At 43.9% G+C, this 21,186-nt stretch overlaps 1 protein-coding gene across 1 annotated transcript in view; it reads right to left on the bottom strand.

Annotated features, from left to right (window-relative positions):
* The window catches only part of ITGA9 (integrin subunit alpha 9), a 447,293-nt gene that overhangs the window by 38,568 nt on the left and 387,539 nt on the right, over nucleotides 1-21,186 (bottom strand). Inside the window, exon 24 of the mRNA XM_040433941.1 lies at nucleotides 12,762-12,887. Within this exon, the coding sequence (XP_040289875.1) occupies nucleotides 12,762-12,887 (126 nt within the window). The remainder of the gene's footprint in view (nucleotides 1-12,761; nucleotides 12,888-21,186) is intronic.

The raw sequence follows: 21,186 nt of genomic DNA, 5'->3' as shown, positions 1-21,186 counted from the left end.
GAAGAGCATCCACCAAAAAAAAAAAATCACTTTTCAATGCAATTTTCGGTAGTCATTTCAAAAAGCTTTCACTGTATTGCCAGGCTGAAACTAGAACACTGCTTTCAGATTCAAGCTAACGAGGTTGTCTTCTTCATTTAACCCATTTGCAAATACAGTTCTTTGTTGAAGGGAGTATGACAGCAGGTTTAGAATGGTAACACTAGGTCGATGCTGCAGAGAGTTGTTTAACAATTTCTTTGTTTTTACTTTTATTATCAGCAGTACTATGAAAACAAACTTTTAATCTGGCAATAGCCACTTCTGCAGGTAGCCTAAAGGTGGTACCTAAAGGTGGTCCCTCTACAATGAGCAGCTCCACAACCACACTCCTCTGCTCTGAGTGATGGCTACAGCAGTGTTCAGGTTGGATGCTACAGCTGTCAATCAGAGCACAGGGGAGGAGTTGTGAGGCAGCTCAATGCAGAGAACACTTCAGCATGAAAGACTGCCTTGGGGGCATTTGTGTGAGTTGCACCTGCTGGTTTAAAAAAATTCTTATTCAAGGGCTGCTGCCAATAAAAGCATCAACAACGGTATAAAAAAATTCACTGCTCAAATTCCAACACAACATGATAGGATATAAATTTTTATGTCACTGCTCAAAAAACACCTACCCTTTAACCACCTCAGCCCCTATAGCTTAAACACCCTGAAAGACCAGGCCACTTTTTACACTTCTGACCTACACTACTTTCACCGTTTATTGCTTGGTCATGCAACTTACCACCCAAATGAATTTTACCTCCTTTTCTTTTCACTAATAGAGCTTTCATTTGGTGGTATTTCATTGCTGCTGACATTTTTACTTTTTTTGTTATTAATCGAAAATTAACGATTTTTTTGCAAAAAAAATGTCATTTTTCACTTTCAGTTGTACAATTTTGCAAAAAAAACGAGATCCATATATAAATTTTGCTCTAAATTTATTGTTCTACATGTCTTTGATAAAAAAAAAATGGTTTGGGTAAAAGTTATAGCGTTTACAAACTATGGTACAAAAATGTGAATTTCCGCTTTTTGAAGCAGCTCTGACTTTCTGAGCACCTGTCATGTTTCCTTAGGTTCTACAATGGCCAGACAGTACAAACACCCCACAAATGACCCCATTTCGGAAAGTAGACACCCTAAGGTATTCGCTGATGGGCATAGTGAGTTCATAGAACTTTTTATTTTTTGTCACAAGTTAGCGGAAAATGATGATTTTTTTCTTTTTTTTTTCTTACAAAGTCTCATATTCCACTAACTTGTGACAAAAAATAAAAAGTTCTATGAACTCACTATGCCCATCAGCGAATACCTTTGGGTGTCTTCTTTCCAAAATGGGGTCACTTGTGGGGTAGTTATACTGCCCTGGCATTCTAGGGGCCCAAATGTGTGGTAAGGAGTTTGAAATCAAATTCTGTAATAAATGGCCGGTGAAATCCGAAAGGTGCTCTTTGGAATGTGGGCCCCTTTGCCCACCTAGGCTGCAAAAAAGTGTCACACATGTGGTATCTCCGTATTCAGGAGAAGTTGGGGAATGTGTTTTGGGGTGTCATTTTACATATACCCATGCTGGGTGAGATAAATATCTTGGTCAAATGCCAACTTTGTATAAAAAAATGGGAAAAGTTGTCTTTTGCCAAGATATTTCTCTCACCCAGCATGGGTATATGTAAAATGACACCCCAAAACACATTCCCCAACTTCTCCTGAATACGGAGATACCACATGTGTGACACTTTTTTGCAGCCTAGGTGGGCAAAGGGGCCCATATTCCAAAGAGCACCTTTCGGATTTCACCGGTCATTTTTTACAGAATTTGATTTCAAACTCCTTACCACACATTTGGGCCCCTAGAATGCCAGAGCAGTATAACTACCCCACAAGTGACCCCATTTTGGAAAGAAGACACCCCAAGGTATTCGCTGATGGGCATAGTGAGTTCATGGAAGTTTTTATTTTTTGTCACAAGTTAGTGGAATATGAGACTTTGTAAGAAAAGAAAAAAAAAAAATCATCATTTTCCACTAACTTGTGACAAAAAATAAAAAATTCTAGGAACTCACCATGCCCCTCACGGAATACCTTGGGGTGTCTTCATTCCACAATGGGGTCACTTGTGGGGTAGTTATACTGCCCTGGCATTCTAGGGGCCAAAATGTGTGGTAAGGAGTTTGAAATCAAATTCTGTAAAAAATGGCCAGTGAAATCCGAAAGGTGCTCTTTGGAATGTGGGCCCCTTTGCCCACCTAGGCTGCAAAAAAGTGTCACATATGTGGTATCTCCGTATTCAGGAGAAGTTGGGGAATGTGTTTTGGGGTGTCTTTTTACATATACCCATGCTGGGTGAGATAAATATCTTGGTCAAATGCCAACTTTGTATAAAAAAAAATGGGAAAAGTTGTCTTTTGCCAAGATATTTCTCTCACCCAGCATGGGTATATGTAAAATGACACCCCAAAACACATTCCCCAACTTCTCCTGAATACGGAGATACCACATGTGTGACACTTTTTTGCAGCCTAGGTGGGCAAAGGGGCCCATATTCCAAAGAGCATCTTTCGGATTTCACCGGTCATTTTTTACAGAATTTGATTTTAAACTCCTTACCACACATTTGGGCCCCTAGAATGCCAGGGCAGTATAACTACCCCACAAGTGACCCCATTTTGGAAAGAAGACACCCCAAGGTATTCGCTGATGGGCATAGTGAGTTCATGGAAGTTTTTATTTTTTGTCACTAGTGGAATATGAGACTTTGTAAGAAAAAAATAATAATCATCATTTTCCACTAACTTGTGACAAAAAATAAAAAATTCTAGGAACTCGCCATGCCCCTCACGGAATACCTTGGGGTGTCTTCTTTCCAAAATGGGGTCACTTGTGGGGTAGTTATACTGCCCTGGCATTCTAGGGGCCCAAATGTGTGGTAAGTAGGTAAATGACCTGTGAAATCCGAAAGGTGCTCTTTGGAATGTGGGCCCCTTTGCCCACCTAGGCTGCAAAAAAGTGTCACACATGTGGTATCTCCGTATTCAGGAGAAGTTGGGGAATGTGTTTTGGGGTGTCATTTTACATATACCCATGCTGGGTGAGAGAAATATCTTGGCAAAAGACAACTTTTCCCATTTTTTTATACAAAGTTGGCATTTGACCAAGATATTTATCTCACCCAGCATGGGTATATGTAAAATGACACCCCAAAACACATTCCCCAACTTATCCTGAATACGGAGATACCACATGTGTGACACTTTTTTGCAGCCTAGGTGGGCAAAGGTGCCCAAATTCCTTTTAGGAGGGCATTTTTAGACATTTGGATACCAGACTTCTTCTCACGCTTTGGGGCCCCTAAAATGCCAGGGCAGTATAAATACCCCACATGTGACCCCATTTTGGAAAGAAGACACCCCAAGGTATTCAATGAGGGGCATGGCGAGTTCATAGAAAAAAAATAAAATTTGGCACAAGTTAGCGGAAATTGATTTTTTTCTCACAAAGTCTCCCTTTCCGCTAACTTGGGACAAAAATTTCAATCTTTCATGGACTCAATATGCCCCTCAGCGAATACCTTGGGGTGTCTTCTTTCCAAAATGGTGTTATTTGTGGGGTGTTTGTACTGCCCGGGCATTTGAGGGTCTCCGCAATCATTACATGTATGCCCAGCATTAGGAGTTTCTGCTATTCTCCTTATATTGAGCATACGGGTAATGAGATTTTTTTTTTCTGTTCAGCCTCTGGGCTGAAAGAAAAAAATGAACGGCACAGATTTCTTCATTCGCATCGATCAATGTGGATGAAAAAATCTCTGCCAAAAAAAGAAAAAGGAGGGGAAAGGCGTCTGCCAGGACATAGGAGCTCCGCCCAACATCCATACCCACTTAGCTCGTATGCCCTGGCAAACCAGATTTCTCCATTCACATCAATCGATGTGGATGAATAAATCATTGCCGGGATTTTTTTTTTATATATACAAAGTGTTTGCCAAAGTATATGAACACCGCCACCTCCTCAGCTCATATGCCTTGGCAAACGTATCTTTTACTGCAGAGGAGAAATCTCGTCTTGCAGCGCCGTATACACCGACTTGCGTGTAATCTGACAGCAGCGCAATGCTTCTGTCAGAATGCACATCAGTGCTGCAGCTAGTCGATCGGTTGGTCCACCTGGAAGGTCAAAAAAAAAAAAAAAAAAAAAGAAAAAACCAGGCCGCAACGCAATAAATTTATTAACTTTTGAACAGAACATATTAACTTTTTTATCTGAACGTTAACTTTTTTACTTACCGGTAATTTTTTTTTTGTTTAGTTTTTTTTACCTTTATAGAACAAACCTCTCCTTCCCCATGGGACAATGTGCAAAGCTCAAATCGCCCAAAGATGTGGCGAAGTACGTTATGCACTTTATCCCAGGTGAAAGGAGAGGTTTGCAGCAGCTGTGAGTAAAAGGGCCCTAATAGCCCTGTGTGCCTGTCCTGTGAGATGCAATCCCTATGCTAGGTGTACCTGTGTGTGGTACTTCCGGAAACACTCTCCTAAGCATAGGGCAGGGTGGTCAGGACAGTCAGGACAGAAATAGCGGGTGTCACGCCTTATTCCACTCCTGCTACAGACACAACATTTTTTTCGGGGTGACGGTTGGGTTGAGGTACCAGCAACGACACTGGGGAAATGTCGCTCGTGTAGACGGCTAACTACACTGGTGGATGGGGCCACGGAACCTTCTGGATACAGGAGGTTCTCGATGATCTCTTCCTGGAATTTGAGGAAGGATCGTGTTCTCCCAGCCTTACTGTAGAGAACAAAACTATTATACAGAGCCAATTGAATCAAATATACAGACACCTTCTTATACCAGCGTCTGGTGCGTCGGGAAACTAAATAGGGAGCCAACATCTGGTCATTGAAGTCCACCCCTCCCATGAGTGCATTATAGTCGTGGACTGAGAGGGGCTTTTCAATGACACGGGTTGCCCTTTCAATTTGGATTGTCGTGTCTGCGTGAATGGAGGAGAGCATGTAAACGTCACGCTTGTCTCTCCATTTCACCGCGAGCAGTTCTTCGTTACACAAGGCAGCCCTCTCCCCCCTTGCAAGACGGGTGGTAACGAGCCGTTGGGGGAAGCCCACGCGACTAGTTCGCGCGGTGCCACAGGCGCAAATCCGTTCTAGAAACAAATGCCTAAAGAGGGCCACACTTGGGTAAAAATTGTCCACATAAAGATGGTACCCCTTGCCGAATAAGGGTGACACCAAGTCCCAGACTGTCTTCCCACTGCTCCCCAGGTAGTCAGGGCAACCGACCGGCTCCAGGGTCTGATCTTTTCCCTCATAAATCCGAAATTTGTGGGTATAGCCTGTGGCCCTTTCACAGAGCTTATACAATTTGACCCCATACCGGGCACGCTTGCTTGGGATGTATTGTTTGAAGCCAAGGCGCCCGGTAAAATGTATTAGGGACTCGTCTACGCAGATGTTTTGCTCAGGGGTATACAAATCTGCAAATTTCTGGTTGAAATGGTCTATGAGGGGCCGAATTTTGTGGAGCCGGTCAAAAGCTGGGTGGCCTCTGGGACGGGAGGTGGTGTTGTCGCTAAAATGCAGAAAACGCAGGATGGCCTCAAATCGTTTCCTGGACATAGCAGCAGAGAACATGGGCATGTGATGAATTGGGTTCGTGGACCAATATGACCGCAATTCATGCTTTTTAGTTAGACCCATGTTGAGGAGAAGGCCCAGAAAAATTTTAAGTTCGGAAACTTGGACTGGTTTCCACCGGAAAGGCTGGGCATAATAGCTTCCCGGGTTTGCGGTTATAAATTGTGTGGCATACCGATTTGTTTCTGCCACAACTAAGTCTAAGAGCTCCGCAGTCAAGAACAGCTCAAAAAATCCCAGGGCCAAACCGATATGAGCCGTCTCAACCCGAACTCCAGACTGGGCGGTGAAAGGGGGAACTACTGGTGCGGCTGAAGTTGGTGACTGCCAATCAGGGTTTGCCAGCACCTCAGGGACTCTAGGGGCTCTACGGGCCTGTCTGTGCGGTGGCTGCGACGGGGTAACTACTGCACGTGCCACCGTACCAGCTTCAACTGCCCTTCTGGTGCTCGCTACTTCACCATGTTGTACGGCAGTGCTGGTACTAGGTCCAGGAAGGGCTGCACTGCTGGTGTATGCCTCAGCAACCTGCCAGCGACGATCATTGGCTGGCAGGTTGCTGATGCAATTCTCCTCGAGCATATGCTCTTGAAAAAGGGATATATTCCCGAAACGCGTCGAGCTTAACCAATAAAAGACTTCCTAATCACATTGGAGCCCCAGTGTCATCCTTTTGGGGACCAGGAAGCTATCATTACATCATTTGAAGCGACCTCGGCGGGGGAGGTTGAGATATAGGTGTCTTGAGCTTCATCCTATATCCTCCTCCCCGGTGAAGTAAATGTAACTTTTTCATAGTGTATTCCACTATAACTGTAGAATTTTATTGCAAATACTGGAGACTCTGTGGCGCCCCCTGGGTATCATTAAGACATCACTATAGACATCTGTGATACCCGCTTTATCAGCAACCTCACCCATGGTTAATGTCTGCGATTGGCGGTAATGCCAATCATGGAATTTTAACCCCTCAGATGTTGTGGTGAAATATCAAATACTATAATAAGCAATCATCAGATTGCTTCTGTTACAGACACTAATACATTAGCATTGGAGTCCATGAGGATTACATTATGTTCTTATGGAGCCCTGCCACAGGAGCTCATGTGTGCCAGCCTCAGATCATTCAGGAGCACAAAGGCTGCCGCACTCACCATGCTGCTCCCCCAATCCCCACTAGGGGGAGCTGGTGCACACCCAGAAGCATGCACTTCCGGATTTTTACTCTCCCAGATGTTATAACACGGCATCCGAGGGGTTAAATGTATGTGATTGATTAGTCCCAGGTGTCTGCTGATAAAACAAACAGGAGGCAGTCATGGACTATGGTGCGCACCGCGCTTGCGAGCGCGCGCCATCTTTAAAGACCCATACGGCGCTGGGCATGAAGGGGTTAAACATACACTAGATTTGCCATTTATAGTCAATAAAACAATTATTCCTAAGGGAAAGTATCCACTATACTTTAACTTTTGAGTTGTTAAAAAAAAAGGAAGCATGACGTTAGTGTGACTAAAACCTTAAAGATGTTTTCCGGTACTAGGATATTGATGGCCTATCCTGTTTAGGACAGCTGCCAGCTCTGAAAACTTTACAGTGGACCGAACTGGATGTCAAGCCATGGTAGCTGTGCTGGAGTATTGCAGCTCAAGTCCTATTTAAATGAAGTTAAGCCGAGGTACCGGAAACTACACAGTAGATGGAGACTTACGTATACTTTTAGGAAGTAGCGGATGCCCAAAATAGCTAATAAGTGGGAATGTTGGGTGTCAGACAATCTGGTATTGATGACCTATCCTGAGTCCCAAATAACCCCTTAAAGTAAAAAAAATGTAATTAAGAACATAGGTCCTGATTTATCATGCCTTCACCCCAGAAATCTGGCTTCAAAAAGACGCAAAATAGGGCTTTTGCGATTTTTTTGCACTCGCTTGTGCAAAATTATGCGACTTTTTGAATTTTTTTACCACTTACCCACGTTTTATAATGTGTGTGTAAAAAAGGGTGTGGTTAGCTATGTTAATGAGTTTCACACCAGATTTTTTTTAAAGTAGCAATCTCACTCCAGTAGAAGTCTGGAGTAGCAAAACTGGAGAAGCTTTTATAGACAAAAGTGTTAGGTTTAAGGACAAGACAAATTTATCAAACAACATGTGACATTTGATACATGGGGCACAAAGCACTCCAACACAGACTCAAGCAAAACTGACCTAAAATATTACTCTCATGATAAATTCTTCCCTTAATCTAGAACCATGTGATCATTTTCTACCTGAAATATTTAGTAGCATTTAGGGATGGGAGAATCGATTCTAACAAATCAATTCATCTCATTAGCCTTAGTTCTTCACCTGTAAGGAGCTGTCCCCACAGGTGAAGGAGCATCCACCTACCTGTTGATTGACAGGACCAGACATCTAGCCTGTCCCTGGCAATTTGGACCATTGTTTCGAGTAGTGACAGAGGCAATGAAGATCAAATTCGGCTTCAGGATCATGAACTGTGCTGGCACTGCTACCTGGAAGTGTACAGTGAGTCATTACTGTCTAATTTGAGCTTCAGTGCCAGGTGAAGAACTCAGGGTAATGAGATTTATCGATTCCTTAGAATCAATCTGCTCATTACTACTAGCATTGTCAACCATTATCACCATTAGTTGTTTATCAGCTATGTACATTCAGATAAACTACTAGACATGTTATATATTTTACAGACACAAAAATGTATGAAAAGAATATTGAAATACCACCTGGATTGTCAAATATATACAATTTACTATTTGCAAGTTTTTATCTCTACTGCCTTTGTGACTTACACAGTGAATTAAAATGATGAAAATAAGTAACTATCTAAAAAATGGTTAGCTTTATTACGTGTACAAGGCAAGCCAGTGTTAACATCTGGGGAAACCACGTAGCTCATGCCCTCTGCTATAGGGCACGCATACAATTGTAAAGCTGTGGTTTCCAATTGCAATGATAACATCTCACACTATGTCCTTCTAACACTATGCCTCTACTACCTAATATAAGAAATATTTTGACATGAGGATAACTGATGTTGTAAAAATATACACATTTTACTTCTTAAAATCTCAGAAAAAAGTAGGAACAGGAAGAAAAACAATTAAGGACTACAGCTGAGAATAGCTAGCAGGCCTGACATATTGTATTATTTCAGACTACTCATGAGAGTGAAGAACAAATTCTCCACTGTGTCTATCTATTGCAGTCTAAATATTACTTGTTAATAATGGCAAATAACCATATGAAACAGTCTGGAAGGTAAAAATATGAGTTCTTGGGCTAACGAGCACACAAATTGTCTTATGAATTTACAGAAATGTTGACTTTTTCTAATGATCATTATTCCCATTTAAAAAGAATCTCTAGAAAAATATGACTTTCCTAGTACTCTGTTATTCTACTGCTCTAACCTCAGAGGTTTATAAGATCCACACAGCTCATAATAATTATTCCTTAAACAGTACATAAAGTATATCTCCAGACAAAAATGACCCAACTCCCTATGAGTTGTACCTGTATGCAGTCTTTCACAACAGCAGCCCATTGTGTTCTAGAAATATACCATATTCCAATGACAGGAAATATCTGACAATTACGTCCTGTTACCCATATGAGCTATCATAAAGGTAGCTGACAGCTACTTCCTGTCAGCCATATAGGCTATCATAAAGGTAGATGACTGTTACTTCCTGTCAGCCATATAAGCTATCATAAAGGTAGCTGACTGTTACATCCTGTCAGCCATATAGACTACCAAAAAGGTAGCTGACTGTTACTTCCTGTCAGCCATATAGGCTATAATAAAGGTAGATGACTGTTACTTCCTGTCAGCCATATGAACTCTCATGAAGATAGCTGACAGTTACTTCCTGTCAGCCATATAAGCTATCATAAAGGTAGCTGACTGTTACATCCTGTCAGCCATATAGACTACCAAAAAGGTAGCTGACTGTTACTTCCTGTCAGCCATATAGGCTATAATAAAGGTAGATGACTGTTACTTCCTGTCAGCCACATAGGCTATAATAAAGGTAGATGACTGTTACTTTCTGTCAGCCATATAGGCTATAATAAAGGTAGATGACTGTTACTTCCTGTCAGCCATATGAACTCTCATGAAGATAGCTGACAGTTACTTCCTGTCAGTCATATAAGCTATCATAAGGCTTATTTTTCTACCTCCTGGAGGATCTTCCCCTCTTCTAGCTTTCCCGTAAAATCATTTACAGCAAGAAAACCTATCACCTCATTGAGTGCAGACACATGCCACAAGCTACACTGTTTCAGGTTTTATTTAGCAAATTGAAACACCAGGAATGCTGAAATAGCCTAGTCAAAAGAGGGGACTAACCAGCTTCCCCATGGGGGCTTAGTAAAAATCAGCCTGGGAACCAACTGCAAGAAAAAAGGGTAAGGCTTTTTTCACACTCGCGTTTTGGGTGGATCCGTCATGGATCTGCAAAAACAGATCCGTTACAATAATACAACCGCATGCATCCATCATGAACGGATCAGTTTGTATTATCTGTAACATGGCCAAGACGGATCCGTCATAAACTCCATTGAAAGTCAAAGTTTTCTATTGTGCCAGATTATGTCAGAGAAAACAGATCCGTCCCCATTGACTTACATTGTCAAACGGAGAGCAAAACGCTGCAGGCAGAGTTTTGGTGTCCGCCTCCAGAGAGGAATGGTGACTGATCGGAGGCAAACTATTTTTTTCCATTCAGAATGCATTAGCGCAAAACTGATCCGTTTTGGATCGCTTGTGAGAGCCCATGACGGATCTCACAAACGGAAAGCCAAAACGCTAGTCTGAAAGTAGCCCTACATACAAGATTTTCTAACAAGCAAATACATTGATTTTATTGTACACCCTGTTTAATTTTGGTACTTAATGGACTGTTCCTCTAAAGGTTGCTTTACACACTTAGATAATGTGTGTGATTCGGATAATTTCCACTGATACTTGCGACTGTGTTAACATGTAAATATTTGAACATGACTACTAAAATTTACATGGTCGAAGAGTAGATCTGCAGGTATGTGTGTAACTTAAACCATCCATCTAGACCAGGGATACCCAACCTGCGGCCCTCCATTTGTTGTAAAACTACAACTCCCACCATGCCCTGCTGTAGGCTCTCCGGGCATACTGGAAGTTGTAGTTTTACCACAGCTGGAGGGTTGCAGGTTAGGCATCCCTTATCTAGACTTTGTTGCCCAGCCTCTGTACCATGCGCCAATGACTATACCTGCTTTACAGCATCGAGCATTCACTACATGTTGATACACACATCACTGGAATTACTGAAGTGTGTAAAGTCACCCTTATAGCTTGTGGAAGATACGGAGCAGCTGAGTGCATGGCTGCTTTTATATCTTCAACAGACAATAAAGCTGCAGGTATTGTGATACTTCACACACTGTTTATAGACTGTTTTTATTCCTGAGTCTATGTGACATAAAGCAGAAGATGTTCTCCACCATGAAACAGAGAAGCTGATGCTCACAAACCAATCTGATGTTCATTCATTCATCAATAAAGAGTAGAGTAAAAAGAAAAGCCATATATTTAGATCACAGTGGAGCGCACACAGCTCACTGAAAGAACATATTTTAAACCCAGCTATTTGGGATCTCCTTAAAATTATCTCAGCAATAAGAAAGCATGGAAGAAAGAAGTGTGATGGCTTTATACTGCACTCAGCACACAATTATTTCAATGAATATAGCCAATTATAGTATTGTAAATCTACAGGAAGATAAGCTCGATGAACAGACTGACCTCATATTACACAGATATTGCTCAAGTACACATTTATTATATTCCTGCTGAGCAAGGTTACCTCGCGGTGAGATGAGAAATAGTCTATTACTGCTCAGCAGAGAGATAAGAGAGTTGCTTTTTCTTCCCTTTACATGAGTGGGCTACAGGACAAATGGTTGTAATAAAGTTCCACATTCAGGCCACACGAAAGTTGCAGTCTGTACATGATCACATATGCCAACAACATGGCTAAATACATGGGAGCCAAGGCTTTATGTCAACATTCAAGTGGGAAAAAAAAAAAGGCTTTTAAGGTTACACTTTAACAAATTTTGGAAATCCTAAAAAATCCAGGTTAGACATTTATTGACGGACGCGTAGGTTGGAGTTATCTTTTGGGGCCAATAAACATTTAAAAAATGATTTAAAAGTAAACTTCAGCAGAAAAATATAGGCTTTGAATGGAGCAGAAACCAGCTTGCTCACCACTCCATTCAAAGCCTACTCAAGTTATGTGAGACTCAGGACTCTTGTAGTGATGAGTGGGGGTCCCAGTGTTGAAGCCCCCAGCTTGGATATATGATAAATGTACCTTGAGGGAAAATCTCTTTGAGCTTGCTAACAGGTCATAGACAATCCCAAAGACTTCTTTGAATTATGACACTCAATATAAGCCCTAAGGGGGACATTTATTATGGTATTTACGCTACTACAATGGCGTAAAAAATTCACACATTTTGGCGCACACCATACCATTGCAGCAAAATGTATGACTTTTCCGCCTTTTCTTCTGAAAAGGGGCGTGGTGAGAGCAGGAGGGGGTGGGGCTAGAAGGCCGGGCACACATATTTGCATTCACACCAGCCTCGGCAGCTAGGAGGCTGCTGTAGATTTTAGTCCGTTACATGGCCTGAGCAAGGATGCACCAAATTTACGAGAGGCCTGTGCCTCTTCATAAATTTGGCACATCCTTTGGTTCTGCAGGGAAAATCAAGACCGGCAATGAAAAAGGACCACATTTGAATGGAGTCTGTATTATATCCCAGAGTTTACGTGGGCTTCCTCTAGGTACTCTGATTTGCTCCCACAATTAATGTTGATAAGTTAATAGACTTTCTAAAACAAATTCTCCACTCACAATTTCCATATAAGGCACATTCTTCTGTACTAGCTGTAGTGTGAAAGTGTGAAAAGGTTTTTTGGTGCAAGTAACCTATATATTACAGCATTATTCTGCCACCCAGGAACCATAGCAAATGCTCTCTAAGAAAGTAATGTACTTACCAACACCTTTCGTCCTGATTTTTTAAAGAATGAAAATATTGTGTGGAAGATGTTCTCCTTTTCCTGTGGGATCACACATGGTGCAGGGTTTTTGTGGAACGCACATTGTGCTTTCTCTTGAGAAATCTAAAGAAAGACAAATACATTGCAAGGTTCAGTTTCTGTTCTAGAGTGATGGGGTGAAACTTTACTATGACCGGAATAAGAAGGAATAAAACTCAACATATTCAAAATTATTCCACCAGAGTTTTTATAGCATGATCAGTTATAATACTATATGTCATATTCATAGAAGCATACTGAAATACGCACAGTTATTGGTATTTTTTTGGTTTGATTTTATTGCAGTAAACTCCGTATTAACTTTTTAATGAAGTTTGCGTTTTTTAATCAATTTTGTAATGTGTATTTAGTCTATGTTTTAAACATGGATCAAAAACATGCTTAATAGAAAAGGAAAATATAGATGATGCATTTTTTACAGGCTCCATTGACTTCCTTTAGAATATATTGTAGAAATACTGTGGCCTTTAACAAGACATACTGTGCATTTAGAAATGTACATTGACAATTTGTATAATGTCAGTAGGTGCTCCCCAGTCCTCCTGCGAACTGTGATGTAGCCATTAATGTTGGTCGAGCACCAAAGTGCTCGGGTGCTTAAGTAGAACACCTCGGGATGCTCAGGTGTTCTACCGAGCATCCGAGCACAATTAAAGTCAATGGGAGAACCAGAGCATTAAACCAAGCACCCCCTACTCTGAAGAGGGGAGGGTGTCTGGTTCACAGGAAAAGGTCAGAAATTGGTGGAAACACCACTGAAATCATTCGGGAACAGCATGGGGAGGATCTCTGGATGCATCTTGGACTCCCAGGTCGCTGCTGGGAACGATGTTGTCCGAGTAGTACGCCACTTTTACAGACTGACAATAATACGCACAAAACCAAAGATAAAATTGATTTTAGAGGAAAAATTGTTAGGAAAAATTCTTTCCTGTATATTTACGTGTATATAAAGTGCAAGTGCTGCCAAAAATTACAAGGAAGAGGCACTCTGATACAACCTGTATATCACATAAAGGAGGGCCTCATTCACATAGTGGTACAATTTTTTCAGGTAGTGGGACTCCTACACTCATAAAGCCTATGCACTAAGTGAAAGTGCTGCCAAAAATTACAAGGGAACGGCACTACAGTACACCCTTTATTACACATAAAGGAGGGCATCATACACACCCTTGAAAAATGATGATTGATGGCCTGCTGGTGACCCTCAAAAACTATTGGGGCAAGGGCCTGCTGATCTGACCATCTAAAACATTAGGGGCGAGTGCCTGCTGCTGATCTGACCCTCTAAAACATTAGGGGCGAGTGCCTGCTGGTGATCTGACCTTCTAAAACATTAGGGTCGAGGGCCTGCTGCTGAGCTGACCCTCTAAAACATTAGGGGCGAGTGCCGGCTGCTGATCTGACAATCTAAAACATTAGGGGCGAGGGCCTGCTGCTGATCTGACTATCTAAAACATTAGGGGCGAGGGCCTGCTGCTGATCTGACTATCTAAAACATTAGGGGTGAGGGTCTGCTGCTGATCTGACTATCTAAAACATTAGGGGTGAGGGTCTGCTGCTGATATGACCATCTAAAACATTAGGGGCGAGGGCCTGCTGGTGACCCTCAAAAACATTATGAACAAGGGCCTGCTGGTGACCCTCTAAAACATTATGGGAGAGGGCCTGCTGGTGACCCTCAAAAATATTATGGGCGAGGGCCTGCTGGTGACCCTCTAAAACATTATGGGTGTGGGCCTGCTGGAGACCCTCTAAAAAATTATGGGCGAGGGCCTGCTGGTGACCCTCTAAAACATTAAGAACAAGGGCCTGCTGGTGACCCTCAAAAACATTAGGGGCGAGGGCCTACTGGTGACCCTCAAAAACATTATAGGCGAGGGCCTGCTGCTGAGCTGACCCTCTAAAACATTAGGAGCGAGGGCAGCCTAATAAGCATGTTGATATGATGAAGGAGGAGGACGAGAAAAGGGAGATTGAACCATATACCCTTTTTAGTGGTGGAAGGGGTACATGGGAATACAGTGTATTCAATACACCATAAAAGCCACATTTAGCGTGCCTTTATGTTCAGCCACTTTCCTCTGGTGGAGTAGAGAAGTCAGGGGCAATCCAGGCCTTGTTTATTTTTATAAGAGTCAACCAGTCAGCATTTTCAGTTGACAGGCGGATGCGCTTATCAGTTATTATGCCCCCAGCAGCACTAAATACACGCTCTGACAAAATGCTGGAGGCAGGGCAGGCCAGCACCTCCAAGGCGTAGAGCGCCAGTTCGTGCCACGTGTCCAGCTTGGACACACAATAGTTGTAAGGCACAGAGGGATCACTGAGGATGCTGACACGGTCTGCTCTGTACTCCTTCACCATCTTCCAAAATGTTTTCTTCCTTGAGACACTAGGCCGCGCATCAGGTTGAGGGTGCTGGCGGGGTGTCATAAAACTGTCCTAGGCCTTGGAGAGTGTTGCCCTGCCTCTGTTGGAACTGCTGTGTGTTCCCCTTGTCTCCCCTCCTCGGTTGGCCAAGGAACTACGTACTCTGCAGCCAGCGTTGTCGGCTGGAAATCTTTGGAGCAATTTTTCCACAAGGACCTTCTGGTATTGCACCATTTTGCTCGTCCTCTCCACCACAGGGATGAGATATGAGAAGTTCTCTTTGTAGCGGGGGTCGAGAAGGGTGAACAACCAGTAATCAGTGTTGACCAAAATGCGCACAATGCGAGGGTCACGGGAAAGGCAGCCTAACATAAAGTTAGTAATGTGTGCCGGAGTCCCAACAGACAAGACTTCGCTGTCCTCATCAGGAGGATGACTCTCAATCTCCTCATCCTCTTCCTCCTCTTCCACCCATCCACGCTGAACAGATGGAATAAAATTTTCATGGGTACTACCCTCTGTAGCGGAGGCAACCATCTCCTGCTCCTCCTACTCATCATCCAATTTGCGCTGAGAAGACAAACTGAGGGTGGTCTGGCTATCACCCTATGTACTGTCTTCCGCCATTTCCACCTCTTCCACATGCAAAGCGTCCGCCTTAATTGTGAGCAACGAGCGTTTGAGTAGACACAGAAGTGGGATGGTTACGCTGATAATAGTGTTATCGCTGCTCACCATCTGTGTTGATTCCTCAAAGTTGGGTAAAACCTCACAGAGGTCAGACATCAATCCCCACTCGTCGCTTGTGAGGAGCGGAAGCTGACTGGAAAGGTGACGACCATGTTGTAGCTGGTATTCCACTACTGCCCTCTGCTGCTCACAAAGCCTGGCCAACATGTGGAACGTGGAGTTCCAGCGCGTGCTCACATTGCACAATAGTCTGTGAGCTGGCAATTGAAAGCGCTGCTGCAGCGTTGCCAGACCGGCGGAAGCTGTCGATGACTTGCGGAAATGGGCACACACGCGGTGCACCTTCACCAGTAGCTCAGGCAAATTAGGGTAGGTTTTAAGAAACCACTGAACCACTAGGTTGAACACGTGCGCTTGCCGAGCTTGCCGCCACCAAGTTACGGCCATTATCAAACACAACCATGCCTGGTTGTAGGTTGAGTGGCGAGAGTCTGGTCCCTTATCCCCTGCCATAGCTCTGCAGCGGTGTGCTGTTTGTCATCTAAGCAGATAAGTTTAATCACAGCCTGTTGCCGCTTCCCCACTGCAGTGCTACACTGCTTCCAGCTACTGACTGATGTCTGACTGGTGCTGCAAGATAATAATTCAGAGGTGGAATTGGAGGAGGAGACGGAAGAGAAGGGGGGTTGCAACCACTAACTTAGGTGCTGGCGGAAACCCTGATGGAAGCAAAGCCCACAATCCTTGGTGTCTGTAGAACCTGTGTCATCCCAGGGTACAACTCGCTCCCGGCCTCCACAACGTTCACCCAGTGTGCCGTCAGAGAAATGTAGCGTCCCTGGCCAAAAACACTTGTACATGTGTCAGTTGTTAAGTGGACCTTCCCAATAAATGCATTGGTCAGGGCACAGGTGATGTTACGGGACACATGCTGGTGTAAGGCTGGGACTGCACACTGTGAAAAAAATTGGCGGCTGGGGACACAGTAATGCGGGACAGCCACCGCCATCAGGCTGCGGAAAGCCTCAGTGTCCACAAGCCTAAATAGCAACATTTCCCAGGGCCAACAATTTCGAAAGGTGCACATTTAGTGCTATGGGCTGTGGGTGGGTGGCTGGGTGGCTGGGTATTTGCGCTTTCGTTCAAAGGCTTGGGGTATAGAAATCTGTACGCTGCGCTGGGACAGAGAAGTGGATGTGCTAGCTGATGGTGCTTGCAAAGGTCCAGGTGTATGGCGGGAGGCATCCGGGCCTGTGTCTTGGACAGGGGATTGGCCAGCACATAACAGAAGAGGAGGCAGTGGTGTGACCCGCAGACACTGATTGTGGACCCAGGCGTTCGGCCCACCTATTAGGGTGCTTTGATGGGCCAGACTGCGGAAGACCTACCCCTTGGCAAGGGAGATTGCCGCAAGGGGATGCTCCGGGGAACAGTTGCGGGCCTGGTTGGTGTGGCCCATCTTTTCCCTTTTGCTACCCCACTGCCTCTTCCAGCCTGTTGCGGATCCCTCCCCCTCTGTAATGCTGTCCTCGTTCGGCTTGCCACGTTCCTAGGTTGGGTCAGTGACGTAATCGTCCACCACCTCCTCTTCCACTCCCTCACTCTGGTTATCCTCCTGACTTGTTGACCTAGCAACAACCTTAGTTAATTGCGGTTGACTTATTGGCAACTGTGTCTTATCATCATCATCCACCTCGTGAAACACTAATTGCTGTTCCCCACTGTCATGTTCTTGTGACTGTGGATTATCAATAGTTTGGGAAACAGGGCACAATATATCCTCATGTCCCTCTTCAATCCAACTGACCACCTGGTCGCACTGGTTTGACTTTGAGAGTGGTGTCCTGCGCCGCCCTGCAAACTGGGACATGAAGCTAGGTATCATGGATGAGTGTGTTTCTTGTGCTCTGGCAGGAGGCATAGTTTCACTGCGCCCAGGGCCACGGCCTCAGCAGCACGGCCACTTCCCCATCCATCACTGCTCGCCTTGCGCATATTCAATGTTATATATGCTTGAAAGTATGTCACACGTACAGTAGCGCAGGTTTTGTAAGTGTATGCGCAAATAAAGTACACAGAATGTCACAGATATTTTTAGGATGTGCAAACGTTATACAGGAGATGTAGCGCAGGTAATGTCGCTGTCACCAGCAGCAAAAAAATTTGACTGAATGTCACTGATATTTCGGATATGCAAATGTTATACAGGAGATGTAGGGCAGGTAATGTAACTGTTCGCAGCGGACACCGTCTACGGAAAAAGTACACTGGATGTCAAAGATATTTTTAGGCTGCGCACACGGTACACAGGAGATGTAGCGCAGATAATGTCGCTGTCTGCAGGGGCCAAACAATTGCAAGCTATTTAGCGCAGGTTGCTCTAAAAATATATATTGCTGCCAGATACAATAGTCCTTAAAAGGATTTTGGGGTCTCTCTAACAATTCCAAGCAATTTAGCGCAGGTTGCGCTAATAATTATATTGCTGCCAGATACAACAGTAGTCCTTAAAAGGACTTTTGGGTCTCTCTAACAATTCCACGCAATTTAGCACAGGTTGCGCTAATAATTATATTGCTGCCAGATACAACAATAGTCCTTAAAGGGATTCTGTCACCTCTCATAACACAAATTCAGATTTTAAACCAGTCATGCTCCACAGCTTACCTTGAATCGGCTGTGCTGTTCTATATTGTAATCCGTCCAGTAGTTTTGCAGAAAAACGACTTTTATAATTATGCAAATTAACCCTGAAGGTGCCCAGAGGGGCGTTATGTTCCCCTATGTGTGCCCAGTAACGCCCCTCTTACAGTGCCCAAAACGCCTTCCTCCAGAATCCCTAACCGCCCACAGCGTCTCATCCCTCTCCTCCCCCTCCCTGACGGCCGAGCGAAGTCTCGCGCAGACGCAGTACCCACTGAGGGCTGCGCCAGTGCGATTTGCTGGAGACTGAGGGAAGAGCGAGCATCGGACGTCACTGAGCTCGGCGCATGCCCAGTGACGACGATGAAGCTCCTGCCCTCAGTCTCCAGCAAATCGCACTGGCGCAGCCCTCAGTGGGTACTGCGTCTGCGCGAGACTTCGCTCGGCCGTCAGGGAGGGGGAGGAGAGGGATGAGACGCTGTGGGCGGTTAGGGATTCTGGAGGAAGGCGTTTTGGGCACTGTAAGAGGGGCGTTACTGGGCACACAAAGGGGAACATAACGCACCTCTGGGCACCTTCAGGGTTAATTTGCATAATTATAAAAGTCGTTTTTCTGCAAAACTACTGGACGGATTACAATATAGAACAGCACAGCCGATTCAAGGTAAGCTGTGGAGCATGACTGGTTTAAAATCTGAATTTGTGTTATGAGAGGTGACAGAATCCCTTTAAAAGGACTTTTGGGTCTCTAACAAGTTTTTTAAATAAAATATTACTAATTCATTCCCTATACTCTCTGTCCCTTTTTCAGCACAGCTCTCCCTGACTAAAGCCTCATGCACACGAAAGTTGTTTTAGTCCGCATCCGAGCCGCAGTTTTTGCGGCTCGGATGCGGACCCATTCTCGGACCCATTCTCTTCAAAAAAGATAACCTGTCCTATTTTTGTCCGTTTTGCCGACAAGAATAGGCAGTTATATTAATGGATGTCCGCGCCGTTCCGCAAATTGCGGAACGCACATGGACGCCGTGTTTTGCGGATCCGCAATTTGCGGACCGCAAAACACACAACGGTGGTTTGCATGAGGCCTAAGACTGAGTCAAACACGTGTCATTGGGTGCTATATAGCACCCGATGACACTTTCCGGCCAGCCAATACCTGTAATGTCAGTAGCCAACATGGCTACGGCATTACAGTGAATGGCAGCACCTACCTGCACGTTTATTGGCTGCATAGCAGCCAACAAACGTGCAGGGAGGAGACTCGAGCATCACGCTCGAGCACATGCGGTGTTCGGCCGAACACCGCGATGTGCCGAGCATCGCGATGCTCGAGTAAAATTAGTGTTCGGCAGAGCATGCTCGCCCAACACTAGTAGCCATTAATAGCAAACAGTAGTATTCAGTGATGAAGGCAGGTTCTGACTAGGTATTAATGATACAAAGATGTCTTTCAATCACTGATCAAGACTGCCCACTGAGATTTTAGGAATTTCAATCGATTAAAAGTTATACTAAATATTTTCAAACAAAACTATATATAAATCTGCTCAGTTCCTTCTGCTCTATAACATGTTGCCTGCAGTCAGGACTGCATGTTCAATAAGGGTTCCCTTTAATGTGTATGGTTAGCTTTAACCAATGTAATAATTTAGCAGTCCACTAAATAAACCAATTAGAAGCTGTTACAAAATACTGTATATAAACGTAATATAACTACTGACTTCAAAACTATTTAACACCACCTTTAACCCCTTCAGGACCCTGCCATTTTTCACTATAAGGACCAGGCCATTTTTTGAAAATCTGACATGTGTCACTTTGGTGTTAACTTTAAAACTCATGTGGTGTTAACTTTAAAACTCTTTTACTTATCCAGGCCATTCTGAGATTGTTTTCTCGTCACATATTGTACTTCATCACACTGGTAAATTTGAGTCAAAATATTTCATTTTTATTTATGAAAAAAATACCAAATTTACCAAAAATTTTGAAAAATTCAAAATTTTCAAAATTTCAATTTCTCTGCTATTAAAACAGATAGTAATACCTCCTAAAATAGTTATTACTTTACATTTCCCATATGTCTACTTCATGTTTGGATCATTTTGTAAATGACATTTTCTTTTTTTTGGGACGTTAGAAGGCTAAGGCTACTTTCACAATTGCGTTCCGAGCGGATCCGTCTGGTGTCTGCACAGACGGATCCGCTCCTATAATGCAAATGATGGTAGCCGTTCAGAACGGATCCGTCTGCATTATATTTCACAAAAAAATCTAAGTGTGAAAGTTAGTCAGACGGATCCGTCCAGACTTTGCATTGAAAGTCAATGGGGGACGGATCCGTTTGAAAATTGCACCATATTGTGTCAACTTCAAACGGATCCGTCCCCATTGACTTACATTGTAAGTCTGGACGGATCCGTTTGCCTCCGCACAGCCAGACGGACACCCGAACGCTGCAAGCTGCGTTCGGGTGTGTCTGCCTGCTGAGCGGAACGGAGGCTGAACACTGCCAGACTGATGCATTCTGAGCGGATCCGCATCCACTCAGAATAGATTGGGGCTGGACGGATGCGTTCGGGGCCGCTTGTGAGAGCCTTCAAACGGAACTCACAAGCGGAACCCCGAACGCAAGTGTGAAAGTAGCCTT

Source organism: Bufo bufo, chromosome 5 (genome assembly GCF_905171765.1).
Source record: "Bufo bufo chromosome 5, aBufBuf1.1, whole genome shotgun sequence".
In the NCBI taxonomy this organism is placed as follows: Eukaryota; Metazoa; Chordata; class Amphibia; order Anura; family Bufonidae; genus Bufo; species Bufo bufo.
Note: the sequence above shows the minus strand (reverse complement) of the source record. Positions and strands in the feature narration are given on the sequence as shown.